The sequence below is a fragment of the Tigriopus californicus genome, chromosome 3 (genome assembly GCF_007210705.1).
Source record: "Tigriopus californicus strain San Diego chromosome 3, Tcal_SD_v2.1, whole genome shotgun sequence".
Lineage (NCBI taxonomy): Eukaryota > Metazoa > Arthropoda > Copepoda > Harpacticoida > Harpacticidae > Tigriopus > Tigriopus californicus.
Genome location: NC_081442.1, coordinates 5044966 through 5066652, shown reverse-complemented (window position 1 = coordinate 5066652; position 21687 = coordinate 5044966). Strand labels below are relative to the sequence as shown.

General features: G+C 44.1%; 1 protein-coding gene across 10 annotated transcripts in view; it reads left to right on the top strand.

The window, feature by feature from the left end:
• Window positions 1-21686, top strand: part of LOC131878568 (CUGBP Elav-like family member 1) — a 39790-nt gene extending 18104 nt beyond the window's left edge. For 3 of the 10 annotated variants that reach the window (XM_059224581.1, XM_059224577.1, XM_059224580.1), the window contains exons 3-13: window positions 2050-2369; window positions 8847-8929; window positions 10119-10167; window positions 10438-10563; window positions 10630-10886; window positions 11205-11442; window positions 11522-11752; window positions 12329-12433; window positions 12598-12777; window positions 16710-16979; window positions 19209-21686. In XM_059224581.1, the coding sequence (XP_059080564.1) occupies window positions 2050-2369; window positions 8847-8929; window positions 10119-10167; window positions 10438-10563; window positions 10630-10886; window positions 11205-11442; window positions 11522-11752; window positions 12329-12433; window positions 12598-12777; window positions 16710-16979; window positions 19209-19336 (1987 nt within the window). In that variant the 3' untranslated portion in view covers window positions 19337-21686. The remainder of the gene's footprint in view (window positions 1-2049; window positions 2370-8846; window positions 8930-10118; window positions 10168-10437; window positions 10564-10629; window positions 10887-11204; window positions 11443-11521; window positions 11753-12328; window positions 12434-12597; window positions 12778-16709; window positions 16980-19208) is intronic. The other 7 variants (XR_009373043.1, XM_059224579.1, XM_059224582.1 and 4 more) reach the window with 7 other exon arrangements.
• The last annotated feature ends 1 nt before the right edge of the window (window position 21687 follows it).

Sequence of the window (21687 nt, the reverse complement as noted above, 5' to 3'; positions counted from 1 at the left end):
GCAATTTTCGATTATCTACAATTGCTGCAATAGAATGACAAGAATCGTGAGGGCCGTAAGAAAGCGAAACACGGAGTCACGGAAGGAGTTAGTCGTCATTGTCGTTGTCGTTAGGCTAGTTCCACCACGGTCCATGGAATTGCACTACCCAGGGAATATCCTTCGGAACCAACCGGGGGAAATTTACGTTTCGAAGTCATGCAAATTTTAGGAACTCTCTCTCTTACTCTTTCCATCCAGTTTTGTTCTATTTTGGCCTGCTTCTGGTTCCCAAACTCATTGCCATTCTGATAGCTTTGGCCACCAAAACTTGATCCATATTTAGTTGTTTAAACATCTGTTTGCTCCCACGATAAAGTACATGTTTTGAAATTTCTGTCAGGAATGCGTTTCTTTGAGTAGTCAGAGCTTGTGGTAAGTGTTTACGTGTCTCACGAAGAGCTTGAAGGTCTTATTGCTGAGCGCGAGTCATAACTTTTTGTAAAAGGCATTTCCATTGACCCTGAAGAAAGGAGAAGAATGAATTTGTTAACGAACCACAATTGTGGACGGTCCAGCCAATACAATACACTCTTCAATGAAATGCGAGTTGCGTTTATTCCATCATTCAATTGGTAATACATGGGAAAGGTTGAGGAGGGATTTGCTTTTAGTTTTATTTCGTTCGTTGATTCTGTTTTTTGTTGCTTTTTTGAGCCCCATGTTTCGTGACACTCGTCATTTTTGCACCCTTAAGACCGTCTCAAGTGGCCGGTGCTAGGCTTGGTTGTATCCTTTTTGTGTCGAGGCTCTTACTCTATCCAAGAAAGAATTGCTTGTTCCTGCTTGATTGCCTGCTTGTCAATAAAAGATGTGGCACATCGTATCAGGGATCCAACCGAAGCGACGTACGCTTCTACCTAGAAAGGCAAGGGAAGAGGATATGGCAAGATCATGAGGGGACGAATGCCTTGAAAGAAGCTCTTACTCCTCCTCGCCGTCACTGCCTCCTTCTGGCCCCTCATCTGAAGGACTAATAAAACATGTCGCTGGAGCATTCCGGGAACGTTTCCACGCATTTATGGGATAGTTTTCTTTCCATTGGATCATATCCTGTTATGTTCCATGCCTCTCGTGGTACGTAGTTTACCTAGTGGATGTGTGCCAAATTGAGCTTTGCTTGATGATCTTCAATTGATCCGTCCTGGAATTTGTGTTGACAGAGAAGATGAGAGGAGGAGAGCTCTTTTAGGGTCCCCACATAAATTGGCACTCTAACTGAATAGAGCCTCACCGAGCCCTAAATAGGTATGTGCGTCTTTCTCTCTCCATCTCTCTCACTCTCTCCCTCCTTCTCTTTGTGTGTCTCTCGCTCATTCTCTCCATTACTTCACGTATACCCTTCTTGCATGCCAAAGTTGAATTTTGAAGAGGTTAAAATCTCATCAGAATGTAAAGTGGCGCCTCCTGTTCCCCATCGTCCTATCGCGCGTGGAATACGTGCTCCTTGTAACACCAACTACCACCACTTCCACCTCTTCTACCACACCACCAATTGAAGAGTCCTTAGGTTCAAACCATCCCATCCAATTGAGGCGAGAAATGAGGGTCTTGCTGGCTGCCAATAGACCAGCCACACTATTGAGGACTTGCCTTTGGATTGAATTGTACTCGTTACCTTTGCATTTTTCATTTATGACTGGATGGCTAATAGATTTTTCTTCTTCTGATACTACCGGTTATTCTTTTTAAAATCAATACTCCTTGGATAGATGCAAGTCGGAGACGATGATTTTACGACTCCTCATACTTTAACTTCAAGTGTAGCCCGAAGTGGAAAATGAGGGGTTGAGTGGAATGAATCCTCTTGGAGATGAGACCGACTACGTGAGCGTTCCATCCTTCGCCGACCTCGCGCGAGTCTTTTGTACAGTGGCGTTATACCTATCATGAATAAATCAAGTTTCTCAGACGCATATGTCAGTCCCCTTCTTCGCCATCTTTTGGGAATTTGGTTCAAAATGGGATCACCTTCATTGAATTCAATTCCTCTCCTTCTTTTGATTGCAGGGACGTTACGGACTCGTTGGCTTTGAAATCCAAACTCCATCATTGCTTGGATGAGAACAATGGCAATATTCTGGATTCCGTCCCAATGAATGGAAACGCCCATTCTCCTCCCACTCCAATATCATTGGCTTACCATGGGGTCAATTCTAGTGATATCATCGAACTAGCCTCTGATCAGCCTGATCAAGACACCATCAAAATGTTCGTAGGACAGGTTCCACGTTCCATGGACGAGTCCGAACTTAAAGTGATGTTTGAGGAATTTGGTCCCGTCTACCAAATCAACGTTCTTAGGGATAAAATAACCGGCCAAAGCAAAGGTAAGAGTTGAGCGACCCACCTGGCGGTGCCTTATTTACGTCTTGAGAACGGACCCTCAACCCCAGGACATTACATGTAGATCTAAATCAACCTGAAATGGTTCCAAGCACGGTCCATTGCCAATTGGACCGTCGTTTCTCTCTTTCTCTCTACCTCCCCGTGAGTCCTTATCGAATCTAGAATTTCCAGGGCCAAGAACTGGAAGCAGTCCCGGCTAGCTCTTTGCTACAGAAAGGTAACTCAGTTGAAAGCAGTGATAACCTGACACGGAACATTAACTCCTAGTATGCGCTCCAATGATATGTATAGTTCCTAGCTCCAGATATAGCTGAGGATGGTCGAAGAAACCATAAATTCGATTTCAATCGAATTCAATGCCGATCAATGTGTTTAGCGGGATACATGAAAGGCCATAGTTTACTCTAACAATTAATTACCCACTCAGCATATATAAATCTATGACTCTAATATACTGTACAGTAATGGGCGACCAAAGGTTCGGCGTTGGTGAGTCTTTATGTTGGTATGGTTTTTCCTGAATGGACTGGTTTTGGGTGAACGAGAAGAACGACGATGATGATGATGATGATGATGATGATCCAGGCTTAGCCCGAGTGGAAAGACGATAACGCCGTGGAACAGTTAACCAACCCACCAACCAACCAACCAACCAACCGACCTACCAACCAACCATCCAAACGCCCTTATAAAACCTTGGAGAGCTATGAGACGCGCATTTCTTGGTTGTGTTCTCCTTGCTTTGATTAATGGAGTGTCTTTAGCAGGAGAAAAGGGGAGGGAAGGAGAATGAACCAGTCAGCTAACTGCAGATCAAGTTCTGCCTTTGGAATTGTCCCCCCCCTTTCACCAGCCATCCTGAAAGAGTCATCTCTCAAAACAAAGGCTCTTAATTCCAGTGTAGAATTGTTCCACTCGTCGTTGAATGAATGGACTTAATCATCGTGTCAAGGTGTTATGGAACATTAGGTAGATTTCCAATTTCCCGTCAGTCGTTTTGAGTTGGAATGCCGAAGACCGATTAGATTGAGGTAGTTTCCTCATCCCAAATTGGCTTAGGGAAAGCTTTGACATGTGTCAAATTGTGCCCAACTTTTCTTATATATATAATGGTCAGAGTGGACCAAAGTTTTCCCACATGATGGGCAAAAAGGGACCCCGGAACTTTTGAGAGTAAACAACAGATGCACAAGAAATTAGAAACCCCACGAAACGGAGGTGTTCCTTGTTTCCTCCAAACACCCTCTAGAGAGATATTTCTATCCAATTTTGAAACCCCCGAGCACCCAAAGAAACGTCTCAAGATAACGCCATTTAGCGTCACTTTAACAACCGCCAAAACTCCTTTCAACGACAAGAAGAGGCTAAGCAATTGATTGGAGATAAGTGAGCTCGAGAAAAAGGTCGCCGTCGTGGTCCTTGAAAAGGTGCCAACTCATTTCATTTGTAATCTCCCTCTTCATCCAAGAAGTGACAGAGCCGAGAGGAGTTCCAGTGCCAACTTATCTATACTCGTCTCTGCCTACTTTGCATTTGGTTTACATACAAACAGTACCAGGGACCAGGGACTCCTCAAACCGTCGGACTGGTCGCCAAGTCGCTTTGAGAGGGAATTTCAAAAGAGAACTGTCCAAAGATCTCAGCGGTCCCAGAACACCAAGAGCCAGATGCTTCATCTCAATTGACTACATCACTATCACAATGGACGTTTCCGCTCTTGCTAGAATCTCGATCGATATTGCTGATCCATACTTTTTTCAGCATATGTACTGTATGTCAATGTTCATGGCGTGGCCATATTTTCTCCGCCTTTTTGATGTCGAATGCAAAAGCTCCATACTCCCATTACAACAACAACAACAGTAACAACAACAGCAAAAAAAACAGTCACATGGACGCCGTTTCAAAATTAGACCAAGCTTGAGTGCATTCTTGATCAAAGTTCAAGTAAGAACGAAACACAAGGGAAACCGAGGGAAGAAGGGATTCCCAAGCCTGCCTGACCTTAAAGAACAAGTTAGCTGCTTGTAGAGCTCCCTTAAAGAGGGGGTCGAGATCTTGTTCCGATTGGCGGGTTCGACGTAAACGCAGCCAAGGTTGAAGATTTGGCAGGCTCGTCATTCCGTACTTTTCACCTCTCCTCTGGACGCCCTCAATGTAAAGAGCCGGCAAGGTCAGTGTGCTATGCTTGTATTCGTTCATTACTTGGCTTTTTGTATATCCCGGCCCCCAAGTTGATCTAAGTTGTCACTAGACTTAACAAAATGGAGGATTTGTTCTGGACAAGAACATACAGAAGTTTGGAGTCGACGCTTTTGGCGTATAAAAATGCCCATGTTGGTTGGGCTTCTTAACCCTTTCATGTTGTACGTTGTATGAGATGAGATCTGGCAAAAGCTGATAAATACTATTGTAAATAGAATCCCCCAGGCGCCTTTTTGTTTCCAACTGAGCTCCCGCAATGATGATCGCCGAGAGGCTTCTTAATCGAGGGAATTGAGAGACGGAAGAAACAATGAGAAAATGGGAAGAGGGAAGGAAAAAGGGAGGAAGAAAGAGAGGACGAGAGCAAAAGAGGGGCCTTCATCAAGGCCGTAATGAAAGAACTCCGCCTTTGTTTGTTCCCCTTTTTCTGCCATGTTGGGAGGATTGTCGTCGTCATCATCGCCACCACCACCACCACCACCACCACCATCACCACCATCACCACCACCACTATCGCTAGCACCACTAAACGCCCACCACTCAATTGAGTCACCATTTGTTTGGTGGGTGATCGTGACTAAAGGACACAAACTGGAACACACATAATTGAGTGGAACGTTAATGAAATATTTGACAACAAATTGGGATCTGCCTTTGGGGAAAAAAGGAGCAGAAATCGTCGTTTTCTACTTGAGATACTAGGTTCAGTTCTCCATTCTTAAGACCGCAGTGATGACTTGTCCTTCTCGGACCATTATGAGAGCATCATTTGTCAAAAATAATTATCCTGTTAATCCCTACCAAAAACGAATAAGGGAACATGCCCCTGTCATGACTGCTTTTTTCTTTTGAATGATTCAGGACCAAAGGTTTTTGTTGTCTTGAGACATTTATTCCACTCTAATTTTTTCCCAAATCAACGTTCATTGTTCATACTTAATGAAGAAAACCTGAAGTAAATTCTTTGGAAGACACTTCTCTTCTTTACAAATATCCTTTTAGAAAGCTTTCGACACTCCCAATGGATTGATCATGTTTCCATGGTATGCATGTTTCGTATTAGAGATCGTACTTGGATTTTAGCTACATGCGAGTACATATAAGAAACAACGGCTCAAGCATCGTTCATGTCTCATACTTTATTGTGGCTCCAGATCCTCCTTCGAAAGCTTGGCTTTTGTCTTTAATGGTTCACTGATAATGGAGTGGCAAATGACTTCCAATGGCAAAATGTTGTCATTGTGCATGAAGCACACACCCAAAAAATTCTTGCCTCGGGATTGATGATGGCTCCTGGACCTTTCTTTTGCTCAAGAAAAAGGACCCAAGACCAGTCGTGCCAACACTAGAAAATGAGATTCTAATATTATTCAGGCGAGTTTCTTCTTTCATTTGTAATTCAATAGGTAAGAGCCCAAGGATTGAAGATATTCTTGCCAATGGATATTAATCATCTATGTGCATTCCTCAATAAGAACCGCCCTCTTGAAGCTGTTTTGTATTTGGTTGGAACATGGCACAATAACATTTTTTTAGTTGCCTGGAGCAAACAATGGATGATTGGCTATAAACAGGCAACAAAAAGGGTAGATATGCAAGTTCCCCATGAGAAAAAAAGGCTCGTTTCCTCTCCAATGTTCAACTATTGACGATTGGAACATGAATGGAAGCTCCTTGGAATTGACATGATGGATTTCTGTTCCCTGAAAAAGTAGGTTGTAAGAAGTGGGAACGAGTCGGAAATAGAGAGAGAGCGAGAGCGAGAGAGAGAATGATCAGTTGGTTGATGGTGTCGCCCGTACATTGATATGGAAACAACATTTACTTCTTGCGGTGCCGGTGGAGCGTTACCACTGTTCAAAATACTCCATGAAATAAAAGCTTACATTATTGCTCTTGGAAGATTCTGCTTCGTGTTGGCCTATATCCAGTGCGGTCCTAAATAGGATCGTAACTGCCTACGGCATTACTCTGCCTTGTGCAAAAAAAACAACTAGGCTGAGAGAAGTGATAAGATTCAATCTTGGCAGTGCTAAATGCGTTGAAAAGGCCAGGCCTGTTGGACCATCCATCAAGATTGACACGATGATCTCAATTCGAAAATGTATCCAGTTGACTTCTTCGTACTTACTCCATCTCGATTGGAGTGTACGGACGAGTGAATGGAGCATAGCATTGCGAGTAACTAGGGATGATGGAACAACGATGATGATTATGATCGTCAAGATGATCATCTCTTCATCATCAGCAACCGAGACTGTGAGTGTGGGCGTTTGAGCGATAGAGGGACCAACATTCTCCCTCTGACGAACAGAAGCGCTCGAGATTGGAACAAGAAACGGGCAAACGAAGCACTGATCCACCGCTGAGAGTCAATTTCCACTCAACACGGATGGCTCACCAAGAGATCATGGGAGTGGTGATTTTTGTAAGCTCTCCGTGCGACCCTGCGGGACGCCTTGAGAAATTGTTCTGGGGAAACACCACTCTCGTGGTTTCCAATGATTTGTTTCTCGATCCAAGGTTTCCATTGTTGACCAAAAAATTTGAATAGCCATTCCGTTTCCTAAACATGGGTTTGGTATGCCATCTCAGATCCCAATGATTTCATTTTGTTGTGAGGTATTTCATTTCTCTAGAAGAAATTGCGAATAAAGGCCGGTTCCATGAGAGCAACTTGCGAGCTCCATCCAAGCATGGGATCTGCATTTTATGGCCGAGTCTGTGGAACATTATTGTCACCTAAAGATGGGAAAAAGTTGAAGCGACCACTCCGCTAGCTCTCTTCCCCAGCTTTTCACTTGTGAGGGAGTCTTTTTCTTCTCAGAGATGTGCCATATTTGGCAGAACTCTTGGAACAAATGTGTGCATGCGTGGCCGAGTTGAGCTCGAGAGAAATGGTTCCGATTTTTGGAGGAGTGAGGGGATAAGAAAGAAATATCTTTCAATGACTTCTTGACTATCCCCCGATTCATTATTATCCGCCCTGAGGATGTGGCGTGAAGAAAGTTGGAGCCTTTGAATGGGTGTGGAACATTTCCGGAAACTTCTCACTTACTTTCCACTCATTCTTTGATTCTTGGTTCTTCGAAAGGCGATTCGTTCTCACCGTAACGCACTCTACGCATCCTAAACGTCCTGAAGGTGAAAATAGAGAGCTACATACATTGGTAGGGACTAGAAATGAAGTCACGGATATTTTCCCCCTAAACCCTCGAGGACGTTCCGAAGCGTGTCTGAAGTGGCTTCTGTTCCACTTTTGATGCCAAAAGAAGCAAGAAAATGGCCCTGAGGCGAAACTGTCTTCAAAGAGACCGTGGCCTGCTATTATTCTCTTGTAAGAGAGGAGGTTTCTGCCCCCAAGAAAAGTGGAACTTGGATTGACTCATTGCCCGTCGTTCTGCTCTTCCAATTCCGCCCTCCCTCCCTCTCTTTCTCTTTCTCTCCCCCGTTGTAGCCGCACACGAAGTTGTTGAGAAGGAACAAGGGAACAAGAATGAGCTATTCCGATTTTATGAGACGAATTTATCATCTTGACGAGATCTATTTATGGCTAGAGTGATTTGTGGGCTCAAATGAGCATTTGATTTCGGTTGGAAATCGCTTTAGAAAAGCTTTACCGTTGTGCATGGATTCACTAGAATTGGGACAACGCACCTTGAATGCCTCTTCTAAAAGAGACACACAGATCAAGTGTCATATTCGGTTCCACGTTCAAAAAATGACACTCTGGGACAAGTTTTTGCACGCCAGCTAGATTCATGGACCACAAGAGAAAAGACGAGGTGGAAATTGCAATCCGGGACGGATGTTACCCACTGTTGGACGAAACCCTTTCCTTCTCATCATTGATCTTCATTACCCCCTCTCTTCTCTTTATTTAACCACGTTCTTGTACTTGAATGATGAACAGACCGAGTGACAGTTGTACGTACATTATGAAGGATGGCCAGTCAATGCTCAAATCAAGAACGACAGTCTTGCTCCACGTCATTTGCAATGCTCTCTGTGCTCGGGAAAGCATGATGAACACATACTACCGTTCCACTGGGAACAAGCTTGCTTGTCTTGATCTTGAGAAAAAGAGTGCTGGATTTTTTGCCAACTCTTTTTAGGGGTGAATTCATTCAAATCAGTTCAGACAGCGTGAAAAATGATCTAAATTAGTTGTTGCTCCTGTCATGGTTTTGTCAGCTTTAATGCAATAAAGAATTGTCAAGTAGTATGCTCACGTTTTATCTTTTCTGTTCCAGGTTGCTGTTTTGTGACGTTTTATAAGCGTAAATGTGCTCTGGAAGCGCAGAATGCCCTCCACAATATCAAGACACTTCCAGGGGTGAGTGTGCCATTCTTTTTTCGTAGCTTTTGTGCCAATGTCCCGTTGAAATTCAGACAACAGATTGTGTCCTAATAACTTAAGGGCCACAAGGTATTTCTACCTAAATCTCAATATGGCTTGTGACTAGTGTGAAGACCCAAGGGGAGGCAGGGGGGTACTACTTTCTTCCTTTTTTTGACGTGCTCATTTGCAAAATTTTGCCTCCAACATCAACACTCATGTTGTTGTCCAGTGTGTCGAACATGCGCTTTGTAAACTGAACTCTTGTTCTCTGCGAATGAGTGAATGAAGGCAGAGAGAGAGAGAGAGAGCGAGCACTTGGTGCTTTTGCATTAACAAGAGTTCGTTCTTCGAGATTTCTTGGGTCGTCTCAATTGACACTACTTTCACCTTGGATGGATCATCACGGGGAGGACGAGGAGGAGAAGAAGGCGAAATGGGAAGACCCAAGAAAAGGGAAGAGAGAATGAGAGCTCTCAAAAATGTGTATTTGTACAGTACTGTACACTTAAAGGCTTGACAGTGAGACGAGAGCTCACAATAAGATCTTGGGAGTGATAGGCTTGTGTGCACGGAGACCCGAAATGAGAGAAAAAAATGTGAAGGGAAATAATTGACCCAGAGCCAAGAACTTGGACTCAAACATCCCGCAATGCTCACTTCAATTAACACCTTGGGATTGACGTCTTGGTCTATTGTTTACAAGAACTCCGCACTGTCAGACGAGTTGCCCCTAAAAAGCTTTCGTTGACCGGTACCTTATCCAAGTGCTTCAATAGCTCGTGGAATGATCTGATATCTCAACTCAGTCACAGTTGCCAAATAAAGGGTTCCACACTCCATCCATTCACTTATGAACGAATGACTGACCATTTTCTAGCCCCCTCACCCCCCATGTTTGTTTGTCAGACTGTATTTAATCAATCGTAAAGTAGTATCGTGATACTCTAATGCTTGTAGTTGATCAATAATGTCTATTTGAATGTCACTTTTTGACCTGTACTAGAACAAATTGTGTCGGAAGTAAACCGCGTGATGCATATAAACGTATCTATTATCGAAGGCCGACTGTACAATCGGTAAGACACAGTTGAAGACTGCTGTTGTTGTACCATGCGTCCATTTTTTCCGATCTGGTTTCCCCCTGTGTGAGTTGGTAATGATGTATTGTCCTTCTTTGTTTTAGATGCACCATCCCATTCAGATGAAACCTGCAGACACTGAGAATAGAAATGGTAATCATCATCTATCAATATTTTGTCTATTCCTTTGTCATCCTGTATTTCTGCAACCAATCACTAGTGCCTAAAGACTGTATTGATTGTCTTGCTGATGTGAGAAAAGCGCGGAATATAAAGTGTTCTAACCATTACCATCATATTTACCAATTGACAGACTCTCCAGAGAATGAAAAAAGAGTTGATGTTTATCAGCCATGTGCTAAATGCCTGAAATTGAAATTTGCTCTCTTTCTTTCTCTCTCTCGCCTGCTTGATCCACTTTAGAGCGCAAATTGTTCGTCGGCATGGTTTCCAAAAAGTTCAATGAGAACGACGTTCGAGTTATGTTCAGTCACTTTGGAACAATCGAAGAGTGTACCGTGTTAAGAGATGCAAATGGAATAAGTAAAGGTGAGCTTTCAATGTGGAGCATTTGGACCATTCGACCATGAGTTCTGACTTATTTCTTATCGGCAGGCTGTGCATTTGTGACTTTTTCATCGAGGCAATGTGCAATAACGGCCATCAAAGCCATGCATCATTCCCAAACCATGGAGGGATGTTCCTCCCCGATCGTCGTCAAGTTCGCCGACACTCAAAAGGAGAAGGAACAGAAGAAGGTCCAACAACTCCAATCCAATCTTTGGACCCTGTCAGCTGCTGGGCTGGCGGCAACACCCCCTGCACCTGCCGCCCCTAGCATCCCAAGTATCATTCCACAACAATATATGGCGGTAGGATATGTTCGATACTACGAATAACCGATTTGGTTTCGGCAGAGTCATAACCTGCTTGTTTCAACATCAAGATTACATATCATGTATGCAAGGATAGAAGAGATTTGAGTTGCCTGACTGGTGAATTGATTTTCTATAAACTTGAAAGGGAGATTAGGTGTAAGCCTCTTTGGAGTCAGGAGAGGTTCGGCTTATGGCCATCGTAACACACTATTGGACATTTCAGTTTCACGAGATAGCTTTTTAAAGCCAAACCGTTTGATCTGATTGGATTTGGGAATTAAATCAGAACCGATCTCGTCTCTCTTCATCTAGGCTCTTCAAATGCAGGCCTTGAACGGTGCTAACCATGGAGCCATGTCAAACAGTGCGACGCTACATCAACCAACCGCCCAACACTTGTCAGCCTTATCAGCGACCAATGGGCTTCATACAAACAACTATTTGGCTCTACATCAGTTGCTGGCGGCTGGTGCACAACAACAACAACAACAACAACAACAACAGCACCCACAAAGCCATCAACCAGGGCTCACCAATGGCATTCCATCAGGTACGAGATTTACTGCCGTTCGGCAATTGTCAACCTCCATGACTATAGCTTGATATGATTCCCCTCCCTCTTCACGTAGGTCCGGCCACCCAGGTCAACCTCACCTCAATGTACCAAACTCATCCTCAGGCGGGTGCAAGTCTGTCCGTGACCAGCGCTCCCTCAAATATGGCTAATGCGGGCATGTTCCCAGCCCACCAAGTTAATAGCAATACTGGAAATGTGACTGTGACTGGAGCAAATAGCACAAGTGATTTGGCATTTCAGGGCCTGGTCGGCCTTCCCGCCATGGCAAATGGAACGCAACAAGGTCAGTGCAACCACGGGTCTCCATTAGTCACCGATTGGCAAGGCCTTGATTAGCTCTGGGCCACGTGTGTATACTGTTTGGAATTTGAAGGCTGGCCAACGTGCTTCTTGACGGCTCATGTCCCTCAACTTGATGAATGGCTTTTGACTCAAGAGCACGCACACGGTCCAGCTGAACTTGGACATAATTTGGAACCTTGTAAAATGATACAGAAGCTTTCGGAAACATAAAACATGCAATAATGAGAGTTCCTTGTCCACCTCCTTACATGGAATGAGCCCAAATTGGACAGGGAAAATGAGCAATGATCTATGGCCCACGAACAAATTCAATGTGCTGTAAAAGTAACTTACGCAACTTCCCCTATGAAGTTGGGACAATTTTCAGATAATTAGATGCATTTTTCCCCTTGGGGCTCAAGCCAGCCTTTGTTGTGTCATGCATGCTTGAATTGGGACAATGTTCACACCTCTTTCCACACGCATTCAATGATTTCGTCATTTTACCCACGTGTGATCTCACCCCCTCTGAAGGAACTGAACTAACTGTTTGCTCTTTTGCGTTATTGTTTGACAGCCTTGAGCCCCATGAGCATTGCTAACCTCTCTTCTTTGGCGGCATTATCCTCGACGAACCCAGCCGCTGCCATTGCCGCATTGCAAGCCGCTTACCAAAACCAGGGTAAGTGCTTTTTTGTCCACTATTTTCGTGTCTCATAAGTCATAACGTTGTCCCTACCGTGTGTAACACATCCCTCCCTCCCTCCCTCCATACACCCCTCTTGTAGAGGATCCTTGGCAGAAAATCCCACCATTCGTTATAGGAGAGTATTATTTGTGTCTCAGGTCTGTCTCCACAAAATATCCCCACAAGCCAGCAGAACTCTCCTTTGGCCAATGTGGGCTTATTGAATTCGCCGAATGTGGGCGCCACGGCAGTCAACCCTTTAGGGGTGATGGCACGCCCAGCCACCCTCTCAAGTGCCACTACACCCACAGCCTCATCTCAAATCCAAATCTCTACAGGTACATCCTCATTCCTACTGTGGCAGTCGTGATCGATGCCCTTTAGACACTCATCGTTGTTGGTTAACCCAGGCGAAGGTTATTTCAACACGGCTTAAAAGGCCACACCATGACTCTCGCCGTAATTTGTGTTAGTAACTTTTAAAGGGGTTTGAGTTTGTTCTTGGAATTAGTTACTGTCCTCTCTTTCTCTCTGCATATATTTTTCTTCCAAAATGACATGGTTCCGGAACTTACGCTCGTTATGTTCTTGGTTGTATTTGTCTTCCAAACTTTGACTGGAAGCCAACCGATTCCTGTCACCTTTCTCTTTTTCTCTCTCTTTCTTTAAAATCTTTCTCTCCTTTTCCTTTTGCACCACGGATTTGCTTGATCTGCCCTCACCCATGTCTAATTCGTATTCATAGACGAGAAAATGAGATTTATTTTCTGCTGAACCAACAGACCCGCTCACCCAATCCCTATTCTTGATTGCCCATGTGGGATTGAGCGATGGGGGATAGTTCACTGAAATGAGTGTCATTTGTCCCAACAATTATTTGAGGATATATGGCAATCCATTGTGTTGGATCGGAACAATGAGCCATGGGTCCCATTTCCAATCAGATGTGATCATAATTTCAATCTCACTCATACGATAGAGATTCTCGAAAATATCTGTAGGCCGATGGTGTGTTCCCCTAAAAATGAGCCCCACGTCTTTTGGCAAGTGGTCCCAAATATCCAAGTGGTCCCATTCGGGCTCTATCGATTGATTTTAACGATCTTTGTCTCTGAACTCAAGCTTTGCTACGATGGGAAGAAGTGAAGAACACACGAGGACAGTGACACAGAGAGCCAAGCCAGCTACTGGCTTGCAACCAGTCAGCCAACCAGCCAACCAACCAACCAACGAAAGAGAGAAAGAAAGAAAAGAAAGAAAGAGGAAAGAGGAAGGAGAGACTCCTCGTTTGGCACGAGCCTGTCAATTTCAGGATTGGAACAGTTTTTCCTGCTTTTTACGACTCTTGGCACTCTTTCTTGTTCTTCTTCACCTTCCAGGTTGTGGACTCGCAGGGCACTAATAAGTAATGATACCTCTTGAAAGCAATTGAAATATCTGCGCTCAATTCGTCGTACACTATCAATCTGAACGTTGCGTCTTGAAGCTAAGTTTCTTTGCGAATGTGCGTGTTTTGTGGAGTGGGGGGTGACAAACCTAGAAGGGGGGCTCTTATGGTGCATTCAAAGACGTGCCAAAGCCTATTTGCGACTGAGTTAAGCTCCCTGATGTACTTGGAACAGAGGCTGTTTGGTGTTCCTGATCCAAACTTGTCTGTTGGACCAAGGCCAAATGACTCCTTTGGGATATCAGTTGCACCAACCGCTACCTTCTTCGGTCTTCTGCTATTCCAACCTTCTCTTCTCGCCACTGTAAAGTAGAGCTGTACATGGTGAACTAGCACAGAAACCTTGTCGTTCACCATTGCCTTTAGGACAACTCAAACCAGAGCGTTGATCCCTCCTCGTATTCATTCATTCGCTCACTCACTCACTCACTCACGTTTGCTCAACAAAACAAAGTCGTGAGCAAGTTGCAGTTGGAGTAGCACTCTCTCACATTGGGACAGAGGGTGGTGATGGCGTGTGTTATCTCTTAGTTCCATTTCCAGTGGGCTCTCGGACCTGTCCACACTGGTACCACCACGATAACTAAATCCAACGCTGTATCCAATATCACTTACACATTGACACCATTTTCCCAAATGCAATTTATTGGTGCATTCGAGGGAATCAATGCCACGTTTGGAACCTCTTCCTCCTCGTGGTGGACCACACAATATTCACTTTGGGATCGATGTTTACCTCTTCTGGTTTTCTTGAGCCTTCTTAGAATGTGTCCCCAAACAGAGAGTGACAGAATACGCATAAACAATGTGATGGAAGATTGCTTAGGGCCAGATAAACATATTCCCCAATGAATAAGACCACCCATTCGTGTCCTCCATCCATTTATCCGTCCATTCCCGATATTAGCCTGATTACAGAGGCCTTGCCATCGTCACCATCATCATTATTACCACCATCATCATCACCGCCACCAATGATCACGCTTTTTACTCCCATCCCACCAAAACATGTGGCAAGATATCTTACGGAGCAAAGTCCAGAGCGTATCATCACGTGGTATTGGCCTTCAGAGACAGATACTGTATACGGAAACTATTCATTGAACAATTGTACATGTGAGATGAAAGAGCTGGCTAGTAGCTCATTCCTTACGTCTCTCCACATTGTGATTGTTTCTCCGAGCCAAAGAACAAGTTGAAAATCGCAAATGTCGATAAACTGACGCCGACGTTCTGTTTGCCATTGAACCACCCGGTGAAATGATAACAGACTCACTCTTATCTCAAGTCACTCCTAGCCCGCGTTTGTAAGTCCAATAAGGCTTTGATTTCGTGATCGCCAAGTGACTGGATTGGTCAACGTACAGGTTTTATCAGGAGGGTTTGAGTAGTGCTACTCCAGTGAGCTCTCGGGGAAGAGTAACTTCGGGTTATATGACTCACTCTTTCAGAGTGAAGGAAGGGTCTTTAAGTACAAAGGATGAAAAGCACAATTGTTCCTCAGTAGGTAGTGTTGGTCAGTGATCCTTTGTTGAGACTACTTCGACTTATTCCATCTGTTTTGCCCAGTGAGCTGCGAAGAGACAGAGAGACAGGCGGAGTTGGTGTAAGACGAAGTTTCTCAACTGGCTTGAACGAGAAAGGCTTCTTAGAAAGGTTGTTTATCTTTTGCATTTGAAGGTACTGAAGGACTGACAGACCACCGAGAAGCCGGGAAAACTTTCCCGGCTCTGTCCACGGGGTGAGGTATGAAGACCGAAAAAGGTCCTGTGTTGAACTTTACAAGTCTAAACAAGATTAAAAGTAGTCGTGATCCAGTTAGTGGGAAGAAAGGGCTCGTCTAACTAACTTCTTGGGGTCGGCTTCAAATTCAAGTGAGTTATTTTGTTGAAAGGGGCGGCTTTGAATTTTAAACACTTCGGAAGTGGCATTTCTTGGAAAGGTCTTCTTGCGTCGGGCTTTGGATGAGTTCTCAATATTTGATGTGGCTATTCCCATACATTTATTCCTGGAACTGTTCCAATATCCCTTCGTGCAATAATCCCGACGAGTCTCATCAAATCCTCCCTAAGCCGAAGCCCCATGATCAGTACGATGAGGCTTGGTGCCAAGTTTTAATCCATCCTCTGACTCGAGCCCCTTCGCCTCTTTCTCCTTATTTGTTCCACAGTTCGTTCTTTTGGCCCTTGTTCCAACCAAGTTGCTTGGTCCCTCTTTCATTGTCTTGCGGTCCCGTCCATAGGCGAGGGCGAGTTAGTTGGCGGTACTTTTTAGTGGCTCAAACCTTTTGCTCGACGTCAATCTCCTTAGTTTTTTTTCTGCAGGAGAAAAAATACAAATTGGAACCTTCCAAACTCTCGTCTTTTCCATGGAGGGTCTCACAGTTCAGCTTAGTCAATATTCGTGGTGGTCTTTCCAAAGCCTCCTTTCCGTTGCGAGTCCTGGCACAAGTTACCATGCAAGTAACGAGGGAAACCAGATCATGTTCGGTTCGGTCCTTCCCTGAGTCAGCAAAAGACTTCATTTGTCCCTTCGCCAACCGAGAACAAGTCTGTGCTCTGCTCAATCGCTCAATCCATCTCCTATTTTGGCATAAACATGGTCTTAATTGGAATTTTGGAATGGAACCACAGCACAGCCAACTTAGCCCTTCTTTTGGCATCGAGTGCTTACTGTGTTCCATTACTTTTCACCAACATGTTTCCCATTTGGGCAATTAGGTGCCATATGAAAAGGCCTCCCCTCCCTAGATAGATGGTACTGGTAGTGTAAACTTGGTGAAGATACAAAAGTCACGCTTGTTCTTCTTTTTTGTTTTCGTAGGCATTCCAAGCGTATTTTCCTCACCCCTCAGCACGTGTAATACCAATGTTATCAGCACCGGCACACCTGGCACCGCCCCTTCGCCCCCTGCTTCGGGAACCCTGGCGGGACTAAAGCAGCATGAAGGACCCGATGGGGCCAACCTCTTCATTTACCATCTGCCGCAGGAATTTTCAGACTCAGATCTCCTTCAAACTTTCAACCCGTTTGGCACTGTGGTCTCAGCCAAAGTTTTCATCGACAAACAAACCAATTTATCCAAATGTTTTGGTGAGTGAGCAAACTAGCCAACCAGCCAGGCCATAATTGTACCACAGCTCTCTCGACCTTTCCAAGAGCCTGTCCATTCAAGTTTGTAAACCTGGGCAAGGAATTCCTGCTCAGTCGATTTGGCACGTCCAAACTTTGGGATTTGTACTTGTTCTTCCATGTTTTCACTCTCCATACGTACGTGTTAATTTAGACCATTGGGCCTATCCCAGAAAAGGCGTACAAAATGGAAATGTGCCCAGCAACTCAATTAGTACACTTTCTTTAGACGTGGAACAAAGTTGTGACACTCACTTGCCTCGTCCAAGAGAGAGCTTAAGAACATGTGCCTATCTAACGTCTGAGATACCTAGCAGCAACTTGCTTTATGTTTGACAAGATATCATCCAATGAAGACTTGGCCCCTCCCGTTCCAAATCTGTTCCAAAAACCATCATTAAGTTGTGGGAAGCCAAACCTCCGGCAGTGGAGACTTAGTCAAGTTAGTTTCTTGATGGGAACACGAGTCCACCATCCGTTGGCAGTCACTCATGCTTGCATGCTTACTGACTTGCTGGTTGGCTTTGCTTGGGCTCAGTCAGTGACTCCACAAAATGGCAGATGAGATGAGAGAGTGGCTTGGCCAGCAAGATAGGTGGTAGTTGAAAGTGGCTTTGGCTCTCCGAGTAAAACTTTGGATTGAAATTCACCCCGAACTTTCGCTTCGACTTGGCTCTCGTTCCCAACTCCTCTGTCTCCCTGATGAGTCTAATCAATCCTGGAATCCTGGAGCACACTCTCGGGTCGCATGGCTGGGATTCTATATCCATTTGGTGTCATTAATTAAAGGAAATTCGTTTTTGGAATTCAGCTCATCCAAGTGGCGCTAATCTATTAAGCCTTTGAGTGGCTGCCATGATGCTATTCATTCGAATTCACTTGACGTTGATGATGATCGTACATACCTCCAAGCAGAGATGCTGGAACCTCCAAACGAGGATCTTGAGATATCGTTTATTTTCCTTGGTCCCCTGAATTTGTTCATTGGACGTGAGGGCATTTTTCTTGTTTAAGCCCACTGAACAAGCTGACGCGGATCAACCTGGCGGGGTAAATAACCCCAACAGCGTTGTTTCCTTTTTCTGTCCTCCATTATAAGTATCACCATCATTATCCTCTCTCTCTCTCCGTGTGTCTCCCTCTGTGAGTGCCGAGCTCCAATGCCAATAATTCAATTACCGAAGCCCTCTTTTTTACTTTCTGGAACCCTCATGATAACAAAAAGAAATCTAGGGTAGACTGGGTCACATTGTTTGGTCAAGAGAACAAGCCATTCTTGCCAGTAACATCACCCTTTGGAGCTGAATTATAAATCGTTAGTCTCAGCAAAGGATAGTGTCCCTCGTTTCAAATATGACTTCGTTACGATATCTTTTTTACTGTTTGATGACCGATATTTTACGGTCTCATTTCACGCTCAGTTGAGAGTGCCTAGCACCGAATGGGAATGAGATCCTTATAATGAAGCCAGCTAATCGGAAGTGGTCTTTCCCTCATCTGCGGATGTATCGACTTGTCGTAAGAAGCGGGCTTTTTCGTACACTTCATCCATCTCAAATCCACCCCCCTCATTCTTTGGTACCTTTCTGAAAGCCAGAACAACTCACGAACTTGATCGAAAGAGGGACGAGAAGAAGTACATGGAAGGGAGGCTCTCAAAGGCTTAAAGAAGAGGGGAAGATCATCCGTACCACCTCGGACTTAGCAATGTAGTAGAGACGAGACCTATTGGTCACGTCAATTCCAATTCGAGTGCAAACTTCTCCTCAACGATTCATCAAGCCTAACACGATCGGTTCAATATCTAACGGCTTCCTTTCAAAACTCTAGCATGTTGGCCCAAATTCCAATCAGGGTTGCCTCTCAAATCTTCCTGATCCATTTTGTACAACCTCGATCGAACCTTAGATACTTTCATTGTGTGTTGTTGGAACTGGAATCGGTTATGATTGAATAAGATGTACTACTCCTGACGCTGTCAACATTCTTGAAAAAATAGCTGTTTTGTGCGCATTTGTTTCGTCCTTGGTCCGTTTTTTCGTAGACGTGTCGATTGAATCGAGATTGACACACACACCACTCATAGAAACGCTACTACTTTATGCACGTGTACCCACCACTCGGTGGCCTGTATTGTGAATGAATTGAGTAAAAAAATGGACGTTCAGCATTTTCGTCTTCTATTTTCAGGTTTCGTGTCGTATGATAACTCCATGAGCGCTTTGGCCGCCATTCAGGCCATGAACGGCTTTCAAGTGGGCACTAAACGCCTCAAGGTCCAACTCAAACGCTCGAGGGATGCCTCCAAACCGTATTGAGAGAGCCCAAATCCCAGTGTAAGTCCCGAAATGAGGAACAGATTACCCAACCATCCGACCCAAGCCCAACCCAAAAAGAGAGTGTCCGTTCCCCTCAACCCCTTTTTCCGCCTCCTTCCCTTGTTCATCATCGCGTGACTCGCTCAAAGAGGCCGGCCGCACTGCCGGCCGAAACGACGGCGCTGATTCCGAGCTCTTGGCTTAAGAGGCCACAAACTCAATGGTAAAAGCAACGGAATGCTTCCTGTCCCAATCCTTGTTGTGGCTGTGATAAATTGATTTTGCCTCAGCAATGACACATACACACACACTCTCTCTCTCTCTCTCTCATTCGTTCTTACGCAAAGTGTTCACATTCAAATGCCAAAATCCGTCCCCTGTTCCAATCTGGATGCTACTCTCCATGCGTGAAAAGCATTGTCTTTCCTTTGCGGTCCAGTTGAGCCGGCCAATTTGTATTTGCTCGAGTGTCTTCCTACCCTACCTGTTTAAATGTGGTCGTGGGTCCTCGTAGCACATGGACCAGATGCAAAATGATCTCAGAAATTTGTCAACTAATCAGGGCAGCTCGTCATAGTCATGGATGGCTCTATGAACCTGATAAGGCTCTCCTATTGTTATACCGTAAAGAAATCATCCTTGAACATGTTCATGATGTCAATATTTTAACACCAAGTCAATCAAGTGTGAAAAAAGAGATTATCGTTTCATGATTAACAAAACGAAAAAGCATTTTATAAGATAAATCATAGCTTTAACCCTCCACAAGAGAGGTAGGTTAATCCATGACGTCCCTATGTGGGGGTTGCGATGGACTAAAATTTTTGATATGTACTGTTATAGTATAGGATTATTTGTGTAGTAACGCACGTCTCGTGATTTGTGGTGAGTGATTCTGACCTGACTGAGCCTCTCTCTATTCTTTGTAGATCGCTTGTTTTACTACTCTTACAAGTGAAAAAGAACCACCTCCGTCATCAACTCCTACTCCTACTTCTACTTCTACTACTACTGCTACTTCTACTTGTTTGTCATTGTTGTCTCTTCTCGTATCGTACATTAAAACTCGTCGTATGAATAAAAAATCGTCCGTTGACGGTTCAACTCACGGCCGAGAAGAACAGACACCAAAAGAGAGAAATCGCCACTTCCTTCGTTCCAACACTTTGATTACTCCGTAACTGCTGTTGTGCACTATAACTGCTTATTCGTGTTGTTCTTATTATGCGATGATGACTGAAAATGAAAACGAAATTCAAGCATCGAGTTCTTCTAGTCTAACATCTGTACCCTTCCCATCCACCAACTCATTTGCTTTCGTCCACCCAGATCATCTTAGATTGGTTTCAGAATTAACTCATAGTACCAAGTCCATTGCTATTATGAACATCGTCCTTCAAGAGTCTAGCAAATACGGTAAAATGAAATGTAGTAGTAACGCTATATATTTGCCAAGCCTTCTTTCCGTGCTCCTTGAAGGCGGAGGGCCCAAGTTGGGCGGACTTGCCTGGTTGAGGGTGAACCTTTCTTTCCGTTTTCTATGCTCTCCTCGTTCTTCCGAGTTCCTGTTCGTGTTTGATTTCCCTCTTGTTTCAGTTGTAAATAAGACGTTATCATTGTGAGTGTGTAATCAATGCCAAAAATAGTCATTATTTGTCCATGGAAAACAGGCTTCAAGTACAAATTGATGAGCAGCCTCCTGTCCTTTGATTTCATGCTTCCCCTCGGACTTTTTTCGGCCTTTATAGTAACCTAGACGAAATACTGCAACAGATTATGATGATGTCGATAGTGATGTTAACATACAAAGCAAGTGAATGTTTTGGCTATAGTTCATTTTAGCCATAGAAAGACGACAAAAGTGATATCCGTGCCAAATTTCTCGTAGTCCAAAACCACCTTTTAGTCAAGGAAATAATGACGAGATGCGAGCAGAATTCAACAAACAAATCAATGCCCCCACACACGCAAGATTGTGTCCGAATGCAATAATTCCTATTGATAAATGAAAAAACCTTGAGTAAACCCTCGTTCTACCCCTATTTAAAACACACACACACACACACACACTACCAACAATGCATATCTTTTGATAGTCACCCATTTGTGTCTAGAACTCCTCATATTTCATTTCTCTTTCTTAGACGATGATCCTTGTTTTCTCTTCCCAAAGTAATCAAATTGTTACTATGTATCGGAATATTCAGACATTATTACCATTATTATTTTAAATACAACTATTGCTTAGTTCGTAGACACTTATTCTCAATTATTGTTCCTATGATGATACAAATATGAATAATACTTTAATAACAATGCTATTCGACCAAATAAACGAATCGACAAACAAT